Source organism: Giraffa tippelskirchi, chromosome 4, assembly GCF_054371585.1.
Source record: "Giraffa tippelskirchi isolate mGirTip1 chromosome 4, T2T-mGirTip1v1.2.pri, whole genome shotgun sequence".
Lineage (NCBI taxonomy): Eukaryota > Metazoa > Chordata > Mammalia > Artiodactyla > Giraffidae > Giraffa > Giraffa tippelskirchi.
Genome location: NC_137278.1, coordinates 18,129,149 through 18,146,022, shown reverse-complemented (window position 1 = coordinate 18,146,022; position 16,874 = coordinate 18,129,149). Strand labels below are relative to the sequence as shown.

The 16,874-nt window shown below is 48.8% G+C and overlaps 1 protein-coding gene across 11 annotated transcripts in view; it reads right to left on the bottom strand.

Annotated features, from left to right (window-relative positions):
- ASAP2 (ArfGAP with SH3 domain, ankyrin repeat and PH domain 2) overlaps positions 1 to 16,874 on the bottom strand; it is a 154,141-nt gene that overhangs the window by 65,989 nt on the left and 71,278 nt on the right. For all 11 annotated transcript variants that reach the window (XR_014051586.1, XM_081483458.1, XM_081483459.1 and 8 more), the window contains 2 exons: positions 4,400 to 4,474; positions 2,483 to 2,532 (listed from right to left, as the gene is read on the bottom strand). Coding sequence is in view for 10 of the 11 variants with exons in the window: in XM_081483458.1 (XP_081339584.1) it covers positions 2,483 to 2,532; positions 4,400 to 4,474 (125 nt within the window). In the remaining variant the exon portion in view is untranslated. The remainder of the gene's footprint in view (positions 1 to 2,482; positions 2,533 to 4,399; positions 4,475 to 16,874) is intronic.

Below are 16,874 nucleotides of genomic sequence, written 5' to 3'. Positions count from 1 at the left end.
GGAATTTTAAACATGTTTTAAAGCTGTTTGTTACACAGCACAGGGCCTCTCAGGATAATTTAATCTCACATGTAGGTGGGTAGAGTGAATTTTAAAATTTATCCCAGGATTGTTGTTATTTTTCAGTCGCTACATCTTTACGACCCCATGGACTGCGGCACACCAGGCTTCCCTGTCCCCCACCATCTCCTGGAGTTTGCTCAGACTCATGATGATGTCAATGAGGTCATCCAATCTTCTTGTCCTCTGTGGTCCCCTTCTCCTCCTGCCCTCAGTCCTTCCCAGCATCAGGGTCTTTTCAATGAGTCAGCTCTTTGCATCAGGTGGCCAAAGGATTGGAGCGTCAACGTCAGTCCTTCCAATGAATATTCAGGGTTGGTTTCATTTAGGATTGACTGGTTTGATCTCCTTGCAGTCCAAGGGACTCTCAAGAGCCTTCTCCAACACCACAATTACTCTGAGTTTTAAAGGGTGGTGCTCATTTGTCCTCCAATTCTGGGATTTTGTGAGTCCTCACCGTATCTATGTGTGTCTTGATTTTATAGAATTTGATCTCATTCTTCTTTCAAACCTTTCGCTATCAGAACCAGAAGACTCTCTCCAACAACCCTCCTCAGAGATCCCCTCACGTCCCGGGTTCAGAAATGCACAGAAGCATTTTTTCTCTAAGGCCCATGAGCCTGGCAGTGACAGCAGCTGAATGGAAGTGGGCAAACCCACGCCCTGCCCTTGGCTCAATTGTCCCTTGCAACTGACCAGAGCAAATACTGAGGCCTGGTGTCCTGTCTATAAAGCAGGAATTCGGATCCCCTTCTTATTTACTGAACTGAATTGGCACATGGATGCAGGATGCTAACAGGCCAAGCATAGTGAGTTTGGAGCCTCTCTGGGTTGAGCCAACCTTCAAAGCATTCTGGTTTAATAATCTGTGTTAAGATGTGAATGAGCAGCATTAGAAAAACTCCAGAATCTGGAGTATGGGAACTTAAGATTTCTAGGACAGGATGAGCACCAAGGATTTGGTATTGCTTGGTGTGAGCTTTGTGATCCTCCACCTCTGAACAGATGCCTGGGGCTGGTAAAAACAAACAAACCCAATTACCTACCTGTAGCTACATCTGATTGTCAGGAGAAATACCAACAATCTCAGATACTCACCACCTTTATGGCTGAAAGTGAAGAGGCACTAAGGAGTCTCTTTATGAGGATGAAAAAGGAGAGTGAAAAGGCTGGCCTGAAATTCAACATTCAAAAAACTAAGATCATGGCATCTAGTCCCATCACTTCATGGAATAGAAGGGGAAAGGGTGGAAGCAGTGACAGATTTTATTTTCTTGGGCTCCAAAATCACTGCTGACAGTGACTGCCAGTCATGATATTAAAAGACGTTTGCTCCTTGGAAGGAAAACTATGACAAACCTAGATGGCGTATTAAAAAGCAGAGACATCACTTTGCTGACAAAGGTCTGTATAGTCAAAGCTATGGTTTTTCCGGTAGTCATGTATGGATGTGAGAGTTGGACCATAAGGAAGGCTGAGGGCCAAAGAATCGAAGCTTTCAAACTGTGGGGCTGGAGAAAACTCTTGAGAATCCCTTGGACTGCAAGGAGATCAAACTAGTCAATCCTAAAGGAAATCAACCCTGAATATTCACTGGAAGGACTGATGCTGAAGCTCCAACACTTTGGCCACCTGTTTGGAAAAGACTGACTCATTGGAAAAGACCCTGATGTTGGGAAAGATTAAATTAGGCAAAAGGAGAAAGGAGCAGCAGAGGATGAGATGACTAGATAACATCACCAACTCAATGGATGTGAATCTGAGCAAATTCCAGGAGATAGTGAAGGACCGGGGAGCCTGGCGTGCTGCAGTCCATGGTGTCACCAAGAGTTGGACCTGACTTAGCAACTGACCAGCAACAGCAACATCTGAAAAGGCTTTCTTCTGAACACTTACCACTTTCCCAGATGGCATCATACAAAAGTTTCTATTTCCACTGAGAAAACTCCATTACCCAATGCACAGCCATTACAAAGCAAACATAAGGCATTAAAACATATTTTCTACTTCTCAGGTATTTAAAATAACCAAAACCATTATCCCCACAATTGCTCACCCAGTTCTAGCTGGCTCGATCCTCTCCACTCCAGGAATCGAGAAACTGTGATCAGAAATGTTACAACAGCTGCCTAAAGTCAACCAGCAGCAGTCAATTAACATTCCTGAAAACAACAATCAGGTAGTCATAGGACAGAAGAGGAGGGACAAGAAAAAGCCTGTCTGAAGAGGTTAACATCAGGAAGCCAGACACCTGATACAGAAGAAAACGTCTAGAATCACAGCAGAACAGGGCAACACAGGTCTGGGTGAATTCTTTCCTGGATTAAGGTTCATTCAGACAATACTTTTAAGCAATAAAAGCACGATCTTAAATTAAAGCCTCAAGTTACCCACGCTTATTTTTTAAAACGAAAACACTCACATTTTTGTTTCATAGTCCTTCCAAGCTTTATCAAAAGGCTTCTTCAAATCCTGTAAACAGAGAGGCATAAATTAAACTGGACTAATCATGAACTTCTGGGCAAGGTAAACTTACTTCTCCCAAGACTAGCCCTGAAAGGAGTATTAATTTCTGCGATAAATGACATATGTGATCCCATGAAAAATAAAGAGCCTAAGCTCTAAGTACAGGCTTTTTTTAATTAGACTAGTGGTGGCATTTCTTTTCTAAAAAATTTTTATTATAGAATATACAAAATGCACACAGAAAGAAGTGGAGAGAATTGTATAATGTGCCAGTCAGCTAGTTACAATGAGTTATCAACTCACAGCACGTCTTGTTTCACCTAGACCCTGCCCTCTGCCCTAGAATTACTCTGAAATTAAACCCGGAAAGACATAATATTTAATCTGCAAGTATTTATCCCTCTGAAATAAAAGGACTCTTTTTTTTTTTTAATTAATACAGGAATCTCAACACACGTACCCCTGATGTGGGCCCCAAAACAAGAACATAAAAGCCATTTACTGTCTCCTGTGACCTGATGGTTTAGGTGCTCAGTTGTGTCCGACTGTTGTGACCCCACAGACTGTGTAACCCGCCAGGCTCCTCTGTCCATGGGATTCTCCAGGCAAGAATACTGGAGTGGGTCGCCATTTCCTTCTCTAACGGGATCCTCCTGACCCAGGAATCACACCCGGGTCTCCCACATTGCAGGCGGATTCTCTACCATGTGAGCTACAAGGGGATTGCATGATTCTGTCTGGAACTCAGGACTTCACATTCTCTGATGAAACCTGACTTAAAAATGTACTGAGCCAACAGAAATTCCATCAAGTTGTTTGTTCCCACCTATGTATCCCTTTAACAGGGCTCTTTTGGAAGAGAAAACCCTTTTGTTGCGGGGATTTCTAATTCTTTCTGGCTCTTCTCCGGCCTTCTGACAAGGTCCAAGCTCCACAGCCTGGCACCTAGCTCCTGTAGAGAGGGGGCCGGTTCACCCCATCAGCTTCACCTCCACTCCCGCTGGCTCAGGCCGCAGGGCAGGACTGCATCTGGCTGCTGCAGACAGGACTTGCCCTGTGCACCCCGCCTTCCCGTTTTACTGCCTACCTCCCCTGACATGTTCTCCCAGGCCCCAGGGGACGATGAGTAACGTTCCTCAGTGTCTTCACTCCTAACGGCTCACCGGGCCAGACTCCCTGCCCCGACAGCTCTCCGTGCTTGGTTTGACTCTACAGAGACTCCAGGTCAGCCAGGTTGGCCTTGCAGAGGCCGCTAGGGATCAGAGAACTCGGCCTCCTAAGGATTGGGGCATGGTCATCTCCCTGTCGTATCACACACCTGTCTGTGCCACAGACATGCACGAATGACTTTCTGCTCAGCATCCCCACACTGCACTCGAGCCCTACAAACGCGTGCTCAGGACACAGTTCACGGCTTGAGGGTTTGTGGGAGGTTGGTGCGGCCTCAACGATGGGCGCCCTTTGCAGGACAGAAAAATGAAGGTGGCTCAGGCCTTGCTGGTGCTGATCTCCCAGTGGGAAGACCATGTCCCTGCAAGCGGCCTGTACAGGGGCCAGTCAGGGCTAGGGCAGCTGGAAAACCAGACTGTACACAGGCTTCCCTGCTCCGCCGGACGAGCCCATAGTCGTTCACAGTTTCCTGTTTCTTTCCCTCCCTCATCTCAAGTACCAGCGGGACGGCTGGGAAAGCCATGGGTCACCACTGTTAGGGCTGAACGGTGGTGCCAAGGTGGTCAGTCAAGGGAGCCCAAGGTGGCATGGAGCTGTCCCACCATTTCAGAAAGGCCTAAGGGGTATCTGCCCAGACGGGCCAGCGAGACCGTGATGCCGTCCTCAGGCCACCGCCCCCCAGACAGGACTCCGCAGGTCGTACCCCTTTCACTCCTTTCAGGTCCCCCTTCAGCAAACTGTCCAGAGGGAAGGAGATTATGTTGTTCATGTTCTGAATCTAAAAGACAACAAAAAAAAAAAAAAGAAAAAAATCAGAAAAATATTCCATTTCCTTTTTAATCTAAAGCAAGGGCAGTAAAGAGGTTTAAGAGAACATATGGTGATAAACTTTCCCTAAAACCCCATCATTCTTAACATTCTCTGTAACGATATCATCTAATGAATGAAAACCTACCAGTGAAAAGTCTACATCTGTTTATATTTCACAAAATATTAATCTATTACTGGGCTATGAAGTCTGTGGAAAGATAACCATCACAATGAAGGGAAAAAAACTCAATGACAGGAGCACTTTAAGGATCTAGGAACGGGAGCTCAAACACTTCCTCCTCTCACAGCTCCATCCACACCCTGGAGCTGTGACTCTGGTCAGTTCTGGGGGTCCACAGCTCCCTCAGTCTCCACACCACGACCCCCAATAAAGGAAACTAAAAGAGAACCTGTGTGAGAGGGAATAAGCACTGAAGGGGTGGAGGGTGGCTGGAGAAAGCAGATAAGTGAGAAAAGGAGGGACAAGCGGTCTCGAGGTCCCCTGTTCTTCTCCCTGAAGCAAGAAGGCAAGAGATGGTGGCTTAGCAAGTTGTCACCATGGATTAAATCGAGGAGAACCAAAGCCTTCTGACACACTCGGGGCCTGTCCCCACCGGCCACTCAGCTGTGAGCCAACTTGAAGACACCAAGCTTTAGTGAGCAAGAAAGCTCAAGGCGCAGAGTCCCTGGGTTCTCATCCCAATGAGAATCCCTCCCCAGGGAGAAGAAAGCTGAGGCTCTCCGTCCTCACCTTCCCAGCACACACTCCCCAAGTCAGCACGGCTGCCGCGCGCCGCACTGGGGCGGGTGCCTGTGTCACTTTAGAGACCTGCACCGAAATTACGGGACGGTCAACGGAGACAGGAGCCTTGTGTAAGACCCTTCCTTCTTACAACCCAACAAAGGAAAATTTCACTTTTAGTAGAATTACCTTGGGCTGGAAGGCCAACCACCGTCACAACTTTTATAGGAACATGGGATCTGATTTCCATGCCCTATTTAGCATATGAACTTTTAAAACGGAGGAAGAAATTTATCTGAAAACTACTACTTGCAAGGGGTGTAACCATGCCTGCACCAGCCACCCCCCCGCCAGATAAATGGTCAAGTCATGACTGTCGTCTCTTAAATGTCTTCTGGGGAAACTTCTGTCTGAGGCTCCCACAGCTCAACTCGGCATGCAGCAGCAGAGCCACAATGCCCTCAGCTATGACTTGCCAGGATCAGCCTGGAGAGTTCGGATTTAAATACTGAAAACTTGAGTCTAAGGTGAGGCCGTGCAGGTGACTCACCCCTGACGGGAGCACGCCTGGGTTTCCGCTGAGCCGTGGGGGGAGCTGTGTCCCCACACGTGTCCCCACCCACCAGTTTGGCACTCAGCCTGCCTCCTGGGGCTCTGGCCTCTCCAGCCGCTACCCATCCACACACTCCCTCTGCCTTCTCACCTCCCAGCCCCTTTTCTGGACTGAAGCATCACTTCCCCCGCCCGCCCCAACCCCTTCCTCTTGGCTGTCCAGTTTCTCTGACATGTCCCTGATAAAAACCAAACCTATTTCTGCATCTCAACCCCCATAGTCCAACCTCATTTGCCACGTTTCATCCTCGTGTCTTTGTCATTTCCTGCTCCCCGGAATCTAAGTTCACGGATGATGTGCTCCATCCTGAGCTCACAGTCTTCCCTGTGCCCCTGATGCCCAAAACCTGCCCGTCCACGAGGATGACTCAGGTGCCACAATTTTCATTAACATCCCAACTGCTCAGCAGGAAGCAATGCCCACCCCCACACTGATCTTCCAATATATTCTTTAAAAAAAAAAATTATTATTTTTGCCTATGTCAGGATTTAGTTGTGGCACTCGGGCTTAGTTGCCTTTTGGCACGTGGGATCTTAGTTCCCAGACCAGGGATTGAACCAGGGTCCCCTGCATTGGAAGGCAGATTCTTAACCACTGGACCACCGAGGAAATCCCCAGTATTTTCTTTTTAAAAAATTTCTTAAGGGACTTAACAGGTTCCACTCTGCATTCATCTTATCAAATCCTAACTTTGCCACAAATCCTAAGGGGCGGCTTCAAGCTTTTCTGTTCTCCATAGCACTCATCTACTTCTGCTTCACTGACTACGCTAAAGCCTTTGACTTTAGCGTAGGAAAAACAAATTGTGGAAAATTCTTAAAGAGACGGGAATACCAAACCACCTTACCTGTCTCCTGAGAAACCTGTATGCAGGTCAAGGACACAGAAAAACGGACTGGTTCAAAACTGGGAAAGGAGTACGTCAAGGCTGTATATTGTAACCTTGCTTATTTAACTTATATGCAGAGTATATCAAGCGATGGAGAAGGCAATGGCACCCCACTCCAGTACTCTTGCCTGGAAAATCCCATGAACGGAGGAGCCTGGCGGGCTGCAGTCCATGGGGTCACTGAGTCGGACACGACTGAGCGACTCCACTTTCACTTTTCACTTTCATGCCCTGGAGAAGGAAATGGCAACCCACTCTAGTACTCTTGCCTGGAGAATCCCTGGGACGGGGGTGGGCTGCCGTCTATAGGGTCGCACAGAGTCGGACACGACTGACGCGACTTAGCAGCAGTAGCAGCAGCATATCAAGCGAAATGCCGGGCTGGTTGAAGCACAGCTGGAATCAAGATTGCCAGGAGAAATATCAATAACCTCAGATATGCAGATGACACCACCCTTACAGCAGAAAGCAAAGAGGAACTAAAGAACCTCTTGATAAAGGTGAAAAAAAAATCTGGCTTAAAACTCAACATTCATAAAACTAAGATCCTGGCATCTGGTCTCATCACTTCATGGCAAATAGATGGGTAAATAATGAAAACAGTGACAGACAATTTTCTTGGGCTCCAAAATCACTGCAAATGGTGACTGCAGCCATGAAATTAAAAGATGCTTGCTCTTTGGAAGAAAAGCTATGACAAACCTAGACAGCATATTAAAAAGCAGAGTCATCACTTTGCTGACAAAGGTCCATCTAGTCAAAGCTATGGCTTTCCCAGTAGTAATGTATGGATGTGAGAGTTGTACTATAAAGAAGGCTGAACGCTGAAGAATTGATGCTTTTGAACTGTGCTGTTGGAGAAGAGTCTTGAGAGTCCCTTGGACTGCAAGGAGATCCAACCAGTCAATCCTAAAGGAAATCAACCCTGAATATCATCGGAAGGACTGATACTGAAGCTGAAGCTCCAATACTTCCGCCAGCTGATGTGAAGAGCCAACTGACTCATTGGAAAAGACCCTGATGCTGGGAAAGACTGAAAGCAAGAGGAGACGACAGAGGATAAAATGGTTGGATGGCATCCCTGACTCAATGGACATGAGTTTGAGCAAGCTCTGGGAGATAAAGGACACGGAAGCCTGGTGTGCTGCAGTCCATGGGGTAACAAAGAGTTGGACACGACTGAGTGACTGAACTGAACAAGAGACAGAATCTAGAGATACATTAATAGCTTTAAACATATTATGAATGTGGGAATTCGTTAACTCATTCACCATGTATTTATTGAGCACCTATTTTACAGACAGCAGAAAGCTGGCTACGAACAAATCAATGTTTGCCATCTCAGAGGAAGAATAAATATATTGATGTTGTTCAGTCATTAAGCCGTGTCCAGCTCTTTGCGACCCCATGGACTGCAGCACACCAGGCTTCCCTGTCCATCACCAACTCCCAGAGCCTACTCAAACTCACGTCCATCAAGTCAGTGATGCCATCCAACCATCTCATCCTCTGCTGCTCTCTTCTCCTCCTGCCTTCAATCTTTCCCAGCATCAGGGTCTTTTCCAATGAGTTAGCTCCTCAAATCAGGTGGCCAAAGGACTGGAGTTTCAGCTTCAGCATTAGTCCTTCCAATGAACATTCAGGGTTGATTTCCTTTAGGGTTGACTGGTTAGGACTCTCAAGAGTCTTCATAAATATGTAGACACCAAGAATTAAACATGCAACATGTTGGACTCTGTACAGATACCAGTGGTTCTGAGCAGTCAGGTGGGCTGACTTGGGCTTGGGAAGAACGTGACAGTTCCAGTTCCTAAGCCTTGACTCTGCCCCTTTGTCCACTGGACTGCAGAGTCCTGGCTGGTGTCCAACAGGTCAGTTCAGTCCTGACTGCTGCCTGGATGAGGCGAACGTAAGACCAGGGGCAGCAGGAATGGCCCAGGCAGGAGGCTGAGCTAAAGATACCGGAACAAACAGATACACGGTGGGTTGGGGAAAAAAAAGAATAAGGTGCTTGCTGACTAAAACTTGTGGTTCTAGCAGGAACTCTGGTGTGTCTATGAGAGGTGCCTTACGTGTGAGTGCATGCATGAATGAGAAAAACAAGGTTCTGCACAGCAGGGAAGAAGAATAGCACCCAGAATTTGTTTACACGTCTATTTTAAGACTGTTATCAGGAATTCCCTGGCAGTCCAGTGGTTAGGACTCCGCACTCTCACTGCAGAGGGCCTGGGTTCAACCCCTGGTCGGGGAACTAAAATCTCACAAGCTGTGTGGTATGGCCAAAAAAAAAAAGGCTTTATTATTATTTATTATTATTTTTTAATTGAAATAAGAAGTCAGGTAGTGAGGACAGGTATTAGGTGAGAAGAGGTAAACTAGGCTTCAGCACCCAAGAGTTAAACATTAGAGTAAAAACCTAGGGAATATGCAAACATGGGGCCAGCTTTCATGCTGGACACGGGGGACAAGGTGGGCATGACACGCAACGGCCATCACAGCCGTGATGATAGTGATGAAAGAGGCACATGGGGCATTCAGGGAGCAACGGGAGATGGAGCAGGTGAGAGGGCTTGGGAGACAAAGATGCATTAGACAGAAGCTCAGTCCTCATGACTCACCGCTTAGTAAGGAAGATGAAGCATGTAGGTGCCACATGGAAACCCTATGAGCCATAAATAGAACACAACGGAATTGCTCAGAAGAATTGCTTTCAGTTTGAACACCAGGGAAATCTTTTGCTGACGGGGGATTACATGGGATGGACCTTCAAAGACGGGGAGGACTCTGTGCTGTGGGAGCGGGTGGAGGGCATCCCGGCACGGGACCGAGGAGAAGGGGAAGCGCCTCGGCCAGGTGGGTGGAGGGGGCAGCAGAAGGTAAGAGCTAGAAAGAGCAGCCCAGAGAGGATCCCACCAAGGGGGTTCCGGCCCTCCTTCCAGCTACTTCTCTTTCTGGGGTTACTCAAATGATCTAAAATAAGAAGCTATTACTTCTCTAATCAGAACATAATTAGCGAAATTATTACAAGAGACGGAAAAGTAGATCAGTGGTTGCCTGGGGCTGGGGGTGGAAATGGGGATTAACTATGAGGGGACAGGAAGGACCTTAGAGGCAGGATGTGGAGGAAATGTCCCCAAATTGATTCGAGGTGGCGGCTGCACACTTGGTAAAGCTACTAGAAATCTCTGCCTTGTAGAAATGGAATGAGTGAATTTTATGATATACAATACAGCTCATAAAGCTGCTTTTCCTTTTTTAAAGAAGAAACTGTTATGAACATATGCAGAACTGCCACCAGTGGGTTTACTAGCAAAGCACCCCACCCGCACTTCCAGCTCCAGCCTCTGCCTGCCCTTTGCATCTACCTGCTCTCATACGCAACCTGAACAACACACAGTGACTCAGGGTGAGCATCCAGGAAATGACTGGTCCTTTCCACCTGAGCCCTGAACCATGTGCGGAGCCCAGGTGTCCCATCTGGGCCCAGCACAGGAAGGACCAGATCCAGGTCTCCCTCGGACAGCCTGTACTAGAGCTGTCCCGCAGTCTCAGGTCCACAGCTGAACAAACCATCCCCATTCCGGCCATGAGAGGTGAAAACCACAGCCAAGGGCTCACTGCACATGCCCCGTGCTTAATGGCTCCAGCCTCAACTTACCAGCAATGAAACTGTTATGATCGATGGGAAGAATTCAAATTACCCCTGGGCGACCCAACGCGAATATTTTCCTTAGCACCAAGCAAGCACTGGGCTTTCTCTTATCCTCTGACTTACTTTTAACAAGTATAAGTAAAATGGCTTTTCTGAAACACCAAGCTCGATCTGAGTACAAATTATGACTCTTAATCACCGCTAGTAAGTACGGATCTAACACCAAGAGCACACAGGCAATCTTTAACAGCCCTCCCCTTCTCTGTCTTCCCCTTTCCTGGGTTCACTTGGATATGTCTTGACAAGAAGAATTGATAAGTGATCAAATGTCTGTAATCTCAGGAGGAGAAGAATGAGTCAGTTGTGGAGAGACAGACAGATGGGCTATCAGAGACCAAGGGTGGCCTCGGTAATGTCACGGCTGATCAGCAGAGAGAGATAAGGAGATGGGGGTGGTGGGGGAATACAGCCAGACAGCAGCCATCTTCCCACATGGCTTCTTCCTAATTATTGTGTTTTTGTCTCAAAATTCCTTGACCCTAGCTTTGCCACTTTCATACTATAAAATCCACTCCCCCTCGACACTTCCCCTGCCACAGGGGCAAGGTCTCAGCTGCTCCTTCAGCTCATAACTGGTCACCAGCAGCTGCTGAGCAGGCAAAGCTCCACCCCTGGTCCCAGCCTGACCCCCGGGACCCCCTGAGCGTCCTCCTTCCCGACTCAAGCAGTGAGCACACCTGTGCTGCCCTGGGAATCCATCTGGGAGCCTGAAGCTAGAAAGGATTCTCACATCGCAGCATGCTGTTCTCAGGAGCAGCAAAGAGAAGAGCCTTGGACAGCAAGGAGATCCAACCAGTCCATCCTAAAGGAGATCAATCCTGAATACTCACTGGAAGGACTGATGCTGAAGCTGAAACTCCAATACTTTGGCCACCTGATGTGAAGAACTGACTCAATGGAAAAGAACCTGATGCTGGGCAAGACTGAGGGCAGGAGGAGAAGGGGATGACAGAGGATGAGATGGTTGGATGGCATCACCGACTCAATGGACATGAGTTTGAGCAAGCTCTGGGAGACAGTGAAGGACAGGGAAGCCCAGCGTGCTGCAGTTCATGGGGTTGCAAAGAGTCCGACACAACTTAGCATATGAACAACAAACAATAAGAAGACTCAGGACAGAAAAGCTGCTGGGCAGAATCTTCTTGGCTTTTGAGTCTAGAAAAGAACAGGTCTTTCAAAGGCTCTCCTCAAAAACCCTTCACAGTGGCCAACTCTTCGGGGACAATCAGCGTTTCCTTAAAAGGCCATATATAAAACATGGCTAAAGAGCCTTACGTGAAATGCAGCTGTGTCACGTAAGCTTATTTTAATATGCCTAATCTATGAGAAACCAGAGACTGAAATGATGACACTGGGATCTGCAGGGGTTTTTTTCCTTTTTAACTTGAGCAAACGCTGCTCAATCACAGAGTTCAGCTCAGTTCAGTCGCTCATTCGTGTCCAACTCTTTGCAACCCCATGGACTGCAGCACACCAGGCCTCCCTGTCCATCACCAGCTCCCAGAGTTTACTCAAACTCATGTCCATTGAGTCAGTGATGCCATCCAACCATCTCATCCTCTGTCGTCCCCTTTTCCTCCTGCCTTCCATCTTTCCCAGCTTCAGGGTCTTTTCCAATGAGTCAGTTCTTCGCATCAGGTGGCCAAAGGATTGGAGCTTCAGCTTCAACGTCAGTCCTTCCAATGGATATTCAGGACTGATTTCCTTTAGGATGGACTGGTTGGATCTCCTTGCAGTCCAAGAGACTCTCAAGCATCCTCTCCAACACGACAATTCAAAAGCATCAATTCTTCGGCGCTCATCTTTCTTTTTAATCCAACTCTCACATCCGTACATGACTACTGGAAATCACAGAGTTAAGGAGGTAAAATCAAGACCTCAAAGAAGGGCAAACACCTGTTCACACGTGCTCAGGCCCCGGGAGCACCTCCGTGCGGGAGGGCGGAGAGCTGCAAAGACCTCAGACTTCACTGCTTCAAACATGGGCATTCCTAGCAAAGGCTTCAGCACGAGCCAAGGACATGCACCGAGGAAACAGGCTGCACCTGCCTAGAGCTGCGACGTCTTCTCCAGGAGCTGGAGCCTGAGACCTGGCGCAGGGAGGGAGAGAGAGAGAGTGTGTATGTGCATGTGCGTGCGCTGCAGGGTGTGTTACAACAGCAGGAAAGGCTTTACACCTGTGCAGTCCAGTACAACAGACACTAGCTACACAGGCCCATCCAAATTGAAGTGGCTTAAAACTAAATCAAGTTAGAAACTGAGTTCCTCAGCTGCGCTAGCATGTTTCAGGTGCATAAGAGCCACAGGTGGTGCGTGGCTTCTGATACTGGACAGAGCAGATGCAGACCATGTCCATCAACACACAGTTCTGGTGGATTGCAGTGCTTTACATGAGCAACCTCAAGAAAACGTTAAGCAGCTCTGAGGTGTAAATGATGTCTTAGTACAATAATCTGCCCACATTAGAGCGGGCGTTATGATGTATACATGCACCCAGAAAATCACTGCCCAAATCCAGTGAATGCACCCGTCACCCCCAAGGCCTTTCTGCAATCCCCACCTCCCAGCTGCTCATTCCTCCAACTCCAGTCTCCAGGCAACAGCTGATCTGCTTCTGTCTTCACAGTAACCTGCATTTTCCAGGGCTTCACATATGTGAAATCCTACACCGTGCACTGCTTTCTGCCGACTTCTTTCATCCTTGCTTTGAGAGCCATCAGTGTTTTTGCATCAATGGCTCCCTCTCATTCCTACTGAACAGTTTTCCATCACCTGACTTATCCACACGCCTGCTGACAGATTTCTGAGTTGTTTCCAGTCTGGGAGCTGCTATAGATCTTACAAAGGGCTTCCCTGGTAACTCAGATGGTAAAGAATCCGCCTGTGATGTAGGACACCTGGGTTCCATCCCTGGGTTGGAAGATCCTCCAGAGAAAGGAATGGCAACCCACTCCAGTATTGTTGCCTGGAGAATTCCATGGACAGAGGAGCCTGGTGGGCTACAGTCCATGGGGTCGCAGAGAGTCAGACATGACTGAGTGACTAGGCACGCACACCTGAATCTTACAGATAAGGCTACTCGAGAGAAAAAACTCTTATTAAACAGTGATCAGGAAGTGTTTTTAGAAGGTGACGAGCAGCAGAGTCTGAAGGAAGCAGTCAGTAGGCACAGAGAAACGCTGGTGGGAGCGCATTCCCGGCAGAGGGAATTCCTCACACTGAGGTCCAAGGCAGGCACATGCCTGGCAGGATCACAGCGGTTTTCTGTCCTTTCCAAAGGCTGCTTATCCGCGAGGATGAACATCCAGACAGAAAACCTCTTGGAGAAGCAGCAGGCAAAGTGGCCTGAGTGACTCATGACACAGCACAGGGGCCACTTAATCGCTTGTGAGGCTTTCATCTGCTGAGAGGTCAGTATTAGCCCCATTGTACAGAAGGGGGAACAGCGGGAGGGTCGGGCCACACACCTTGCCCCAAACCCTACAGCTAAGCAGCAGCTGAGCTGAGAACGAGGCCAGTGCTCTGCTGGTCACTTCCCTGCCGGAGGTGACTGACCTTAAGAGCGGTCAGGGCTGCTCACGCCTGACCCACGGCGGGAGCGGGACGGGTGGAGGCCGAACACCTGCTCCCCGCGGAGGTGCTCACCCTCCACGATGTGCCGTTTACATCGGGGTCCCCTATTTCCAGTCCATAGAGCAGCTCCTCAGAGACACACGGGAAAACCTGACAAAGGAAAACCATCTAGGCCCCTCTCCTTTTTGGTGATTTCTCCCCAGGGACTGGTGAAAACATTGCCCAAGACCTACCACACATGCACACAGCACACATTGTCTTGCTCGCTCTCTCACACAGGGCCCTCATGAACACACGTGCCCAGGCCTGGCTCTTGGCAGCAGAGTCACTCTGATGGTTTGTTTAATTAAAAAGGGAGACGGGAAGCCCACGCAGTTCCTGAGTGTTTAACGCAAACTGAAAGATCAAAACCAGGAAGCTGCCAAAAACACTGGCAACTTTCACACAAGAAAGAGGGGAGACAGCTGACCCGGTTTCTGCCTTTAGCGTTGTGTCTCTGGCAGTCACTCCGCTTTGATCCTTCAGGTTCTAAGTGCAGAGAAAACAGCGACCCTCTTCCACTGGGGAGCAGATGACGAAACGACACACTACAGCTGTGTGGTCAACTCTGAGAGGCGTGGGGGCCAGCACAGAAGAGCCCAGGACTCATCAAGCCACAGCTTCTTTTAAAACGCACGTGACGTTAAAATTGCTGAGTTAAGCCATCACCAAAAACGAAAGCACCTGTTCCAATGCATCAGCTCTGAGAACTTGAGGGTGGACACTTGCGGTCGAGTGGACACTCGGGCACTCTGGCCTCAGTCTCCCCAGGGGAAGATGGGAAGCAGTCCACTGGGCTGTCCTTAGCACAGCTGGTTCCGACACCAAGCTCAGTGTCACCAAGACTGATCACAGATGCGAATGGAGGGTGAACTCTGGGAGACGGCACCCAGCAGAGAGTGTTCTAGCAGCTGTTCAGGTGCTGTCACTGGGTAAAGCTCGAGAACCACGAATCGGTAGGTGTATGTGGGGCCCGTGTCTTTTAACTAGTTCCAGGTGATGCTGCTGTTGGTCCATGGACCATACTTTGAGAATCTCTGCTCTCAGGTGATGCTTCTCAGACTGGAATGGGCTGATTCCTGCCCTGGGAAAACGGAGTTAGGCAGGCCTAGGGGACAAGGGCCTGGGTAGGGTTGGGGTCGAGGGTGGGGTCCTGCATTTCTAAGTAGCTCCAGGTGACTCCACTTGAGTGCAAGGCTAGGGCTCTCTGAGGGCAAGATGAGGACTCTGGGGATGGCAAATGAAACAAACAATGTCCAAGAGCTTTGTAAACCAGAATTTACAATATATAAGTACTGATGTAGCTTGTCAAATTTTAGGTTTAAAGGAGGGCTTCCCTGGTGGCTCCAGGGGTAAAGAATCTACCTGCAATGCAGGAGACAGGGGTTTGATCCCTGGGTTGGGAAGATCCCCTGAAGAAAGAAATGGCAACCTGCTCCAGTAATTTTGGCCTGGAAAATCCCATGGTCAGAGGAGCATGGCAGTCTACCGTCCATGGGGTCGTAAAGAGTCGGACACACTGAGTGACGAACACTTTTACTTTTAAGGTAAGGGATGTATTCATGAACTTGGAGAAGGGCCTGGACGTGGATGGACCCTGTGATAGCCCCCAGAACCCCTGCCCACCTCTACCAAGGACCCAAGCACCCGAGGCCGTGAGAGTCACACCTCGACACCTTCCAAGGTCACACCCTCAGGCCTCTGCATTTGTACAGGGCTGGGCCGGCCCACACAGCGTCCTAATAAAAGTAGCCCCGACGGGAGCAGTGAGTGCTTCCTGCCCGGGAACTGGGTGCCCCCAACAGGCACTCGCTCACTCTTCTCAGCTGAGCTCTCCTCCTGGGCCCACCCCCCCCCAGGGCTTTTCCCACCTTCTCTGACCTTGAGGAGTCCTCTTTCCACGGGGGGTGAAGTGAAATTCCTCAACCCCTGGGCTGCTGTCAGCTCTCTCCCTGGAGCTCTGTCCTGGACCATGCGCTCACCTGGAGGAGGTTTACGATCTGAGGGTATATATTTCATGAGCCATTCTCTGAAAACAGAGCTGGACACGACATACCTGCAACTGAACCTTCAGGAAATCTGTCCTTTCATGCAGCCCTTCACTAAAAGGCCACTTTTTAAAAAAAATTATTTTTAATTGGAGGAACACTGCTTTACAACATCGTGTTGGCTTCTGCCAAGTGTGCGTGCGTGCTCAGTCACTTCAGCCGTGTCCGACTCTCTGTGACCCTATGGACTGTAGCCTGCCAGGCTCCTCAGTCCATGAGATTCTCCTGGAAAGAGTACTGGAGTGAGTGAGCTGCCGTGCCCTCCTCTAGGGGATCTTCCCGATCCAGGGATCAAACCCAGGTCTCCTGCATTGCAGATGGATTCTTTACCACTGAGCCACCGGGGAAGCCCTGGCTTCTGCCAAAAATCAACATAAATCGGCCATTGGTATACCTATGGGCCCTCCCTCTTGAACCTCCTGTTGTCACAGAGCACTGGACAAGCCACCTGCGTCATACAGCAAATTTCCAGTGGCTGTCTAATTTTACATACAGTAACATATGTGTTTCAATGCTACTCTCTCAATTCATCCCACCCTCTCCTTCCCACCCCCCGGTGTTCACAAGTTTGTTCTCTATGTCTGTGTCTCCACTTCTGCCCTGCAAATAGGCTCGTCAGTACCCTCTTTCTAGATTCCATATATATGCATCAATAAACAGTATTTGTCTTTCTCTTTTTGACTGACTTCACTCTGTAGAATAGGCTCTAGGTTCATCCGTCTGAGTCAAATGCATTCTGAACTGAGTCAAAT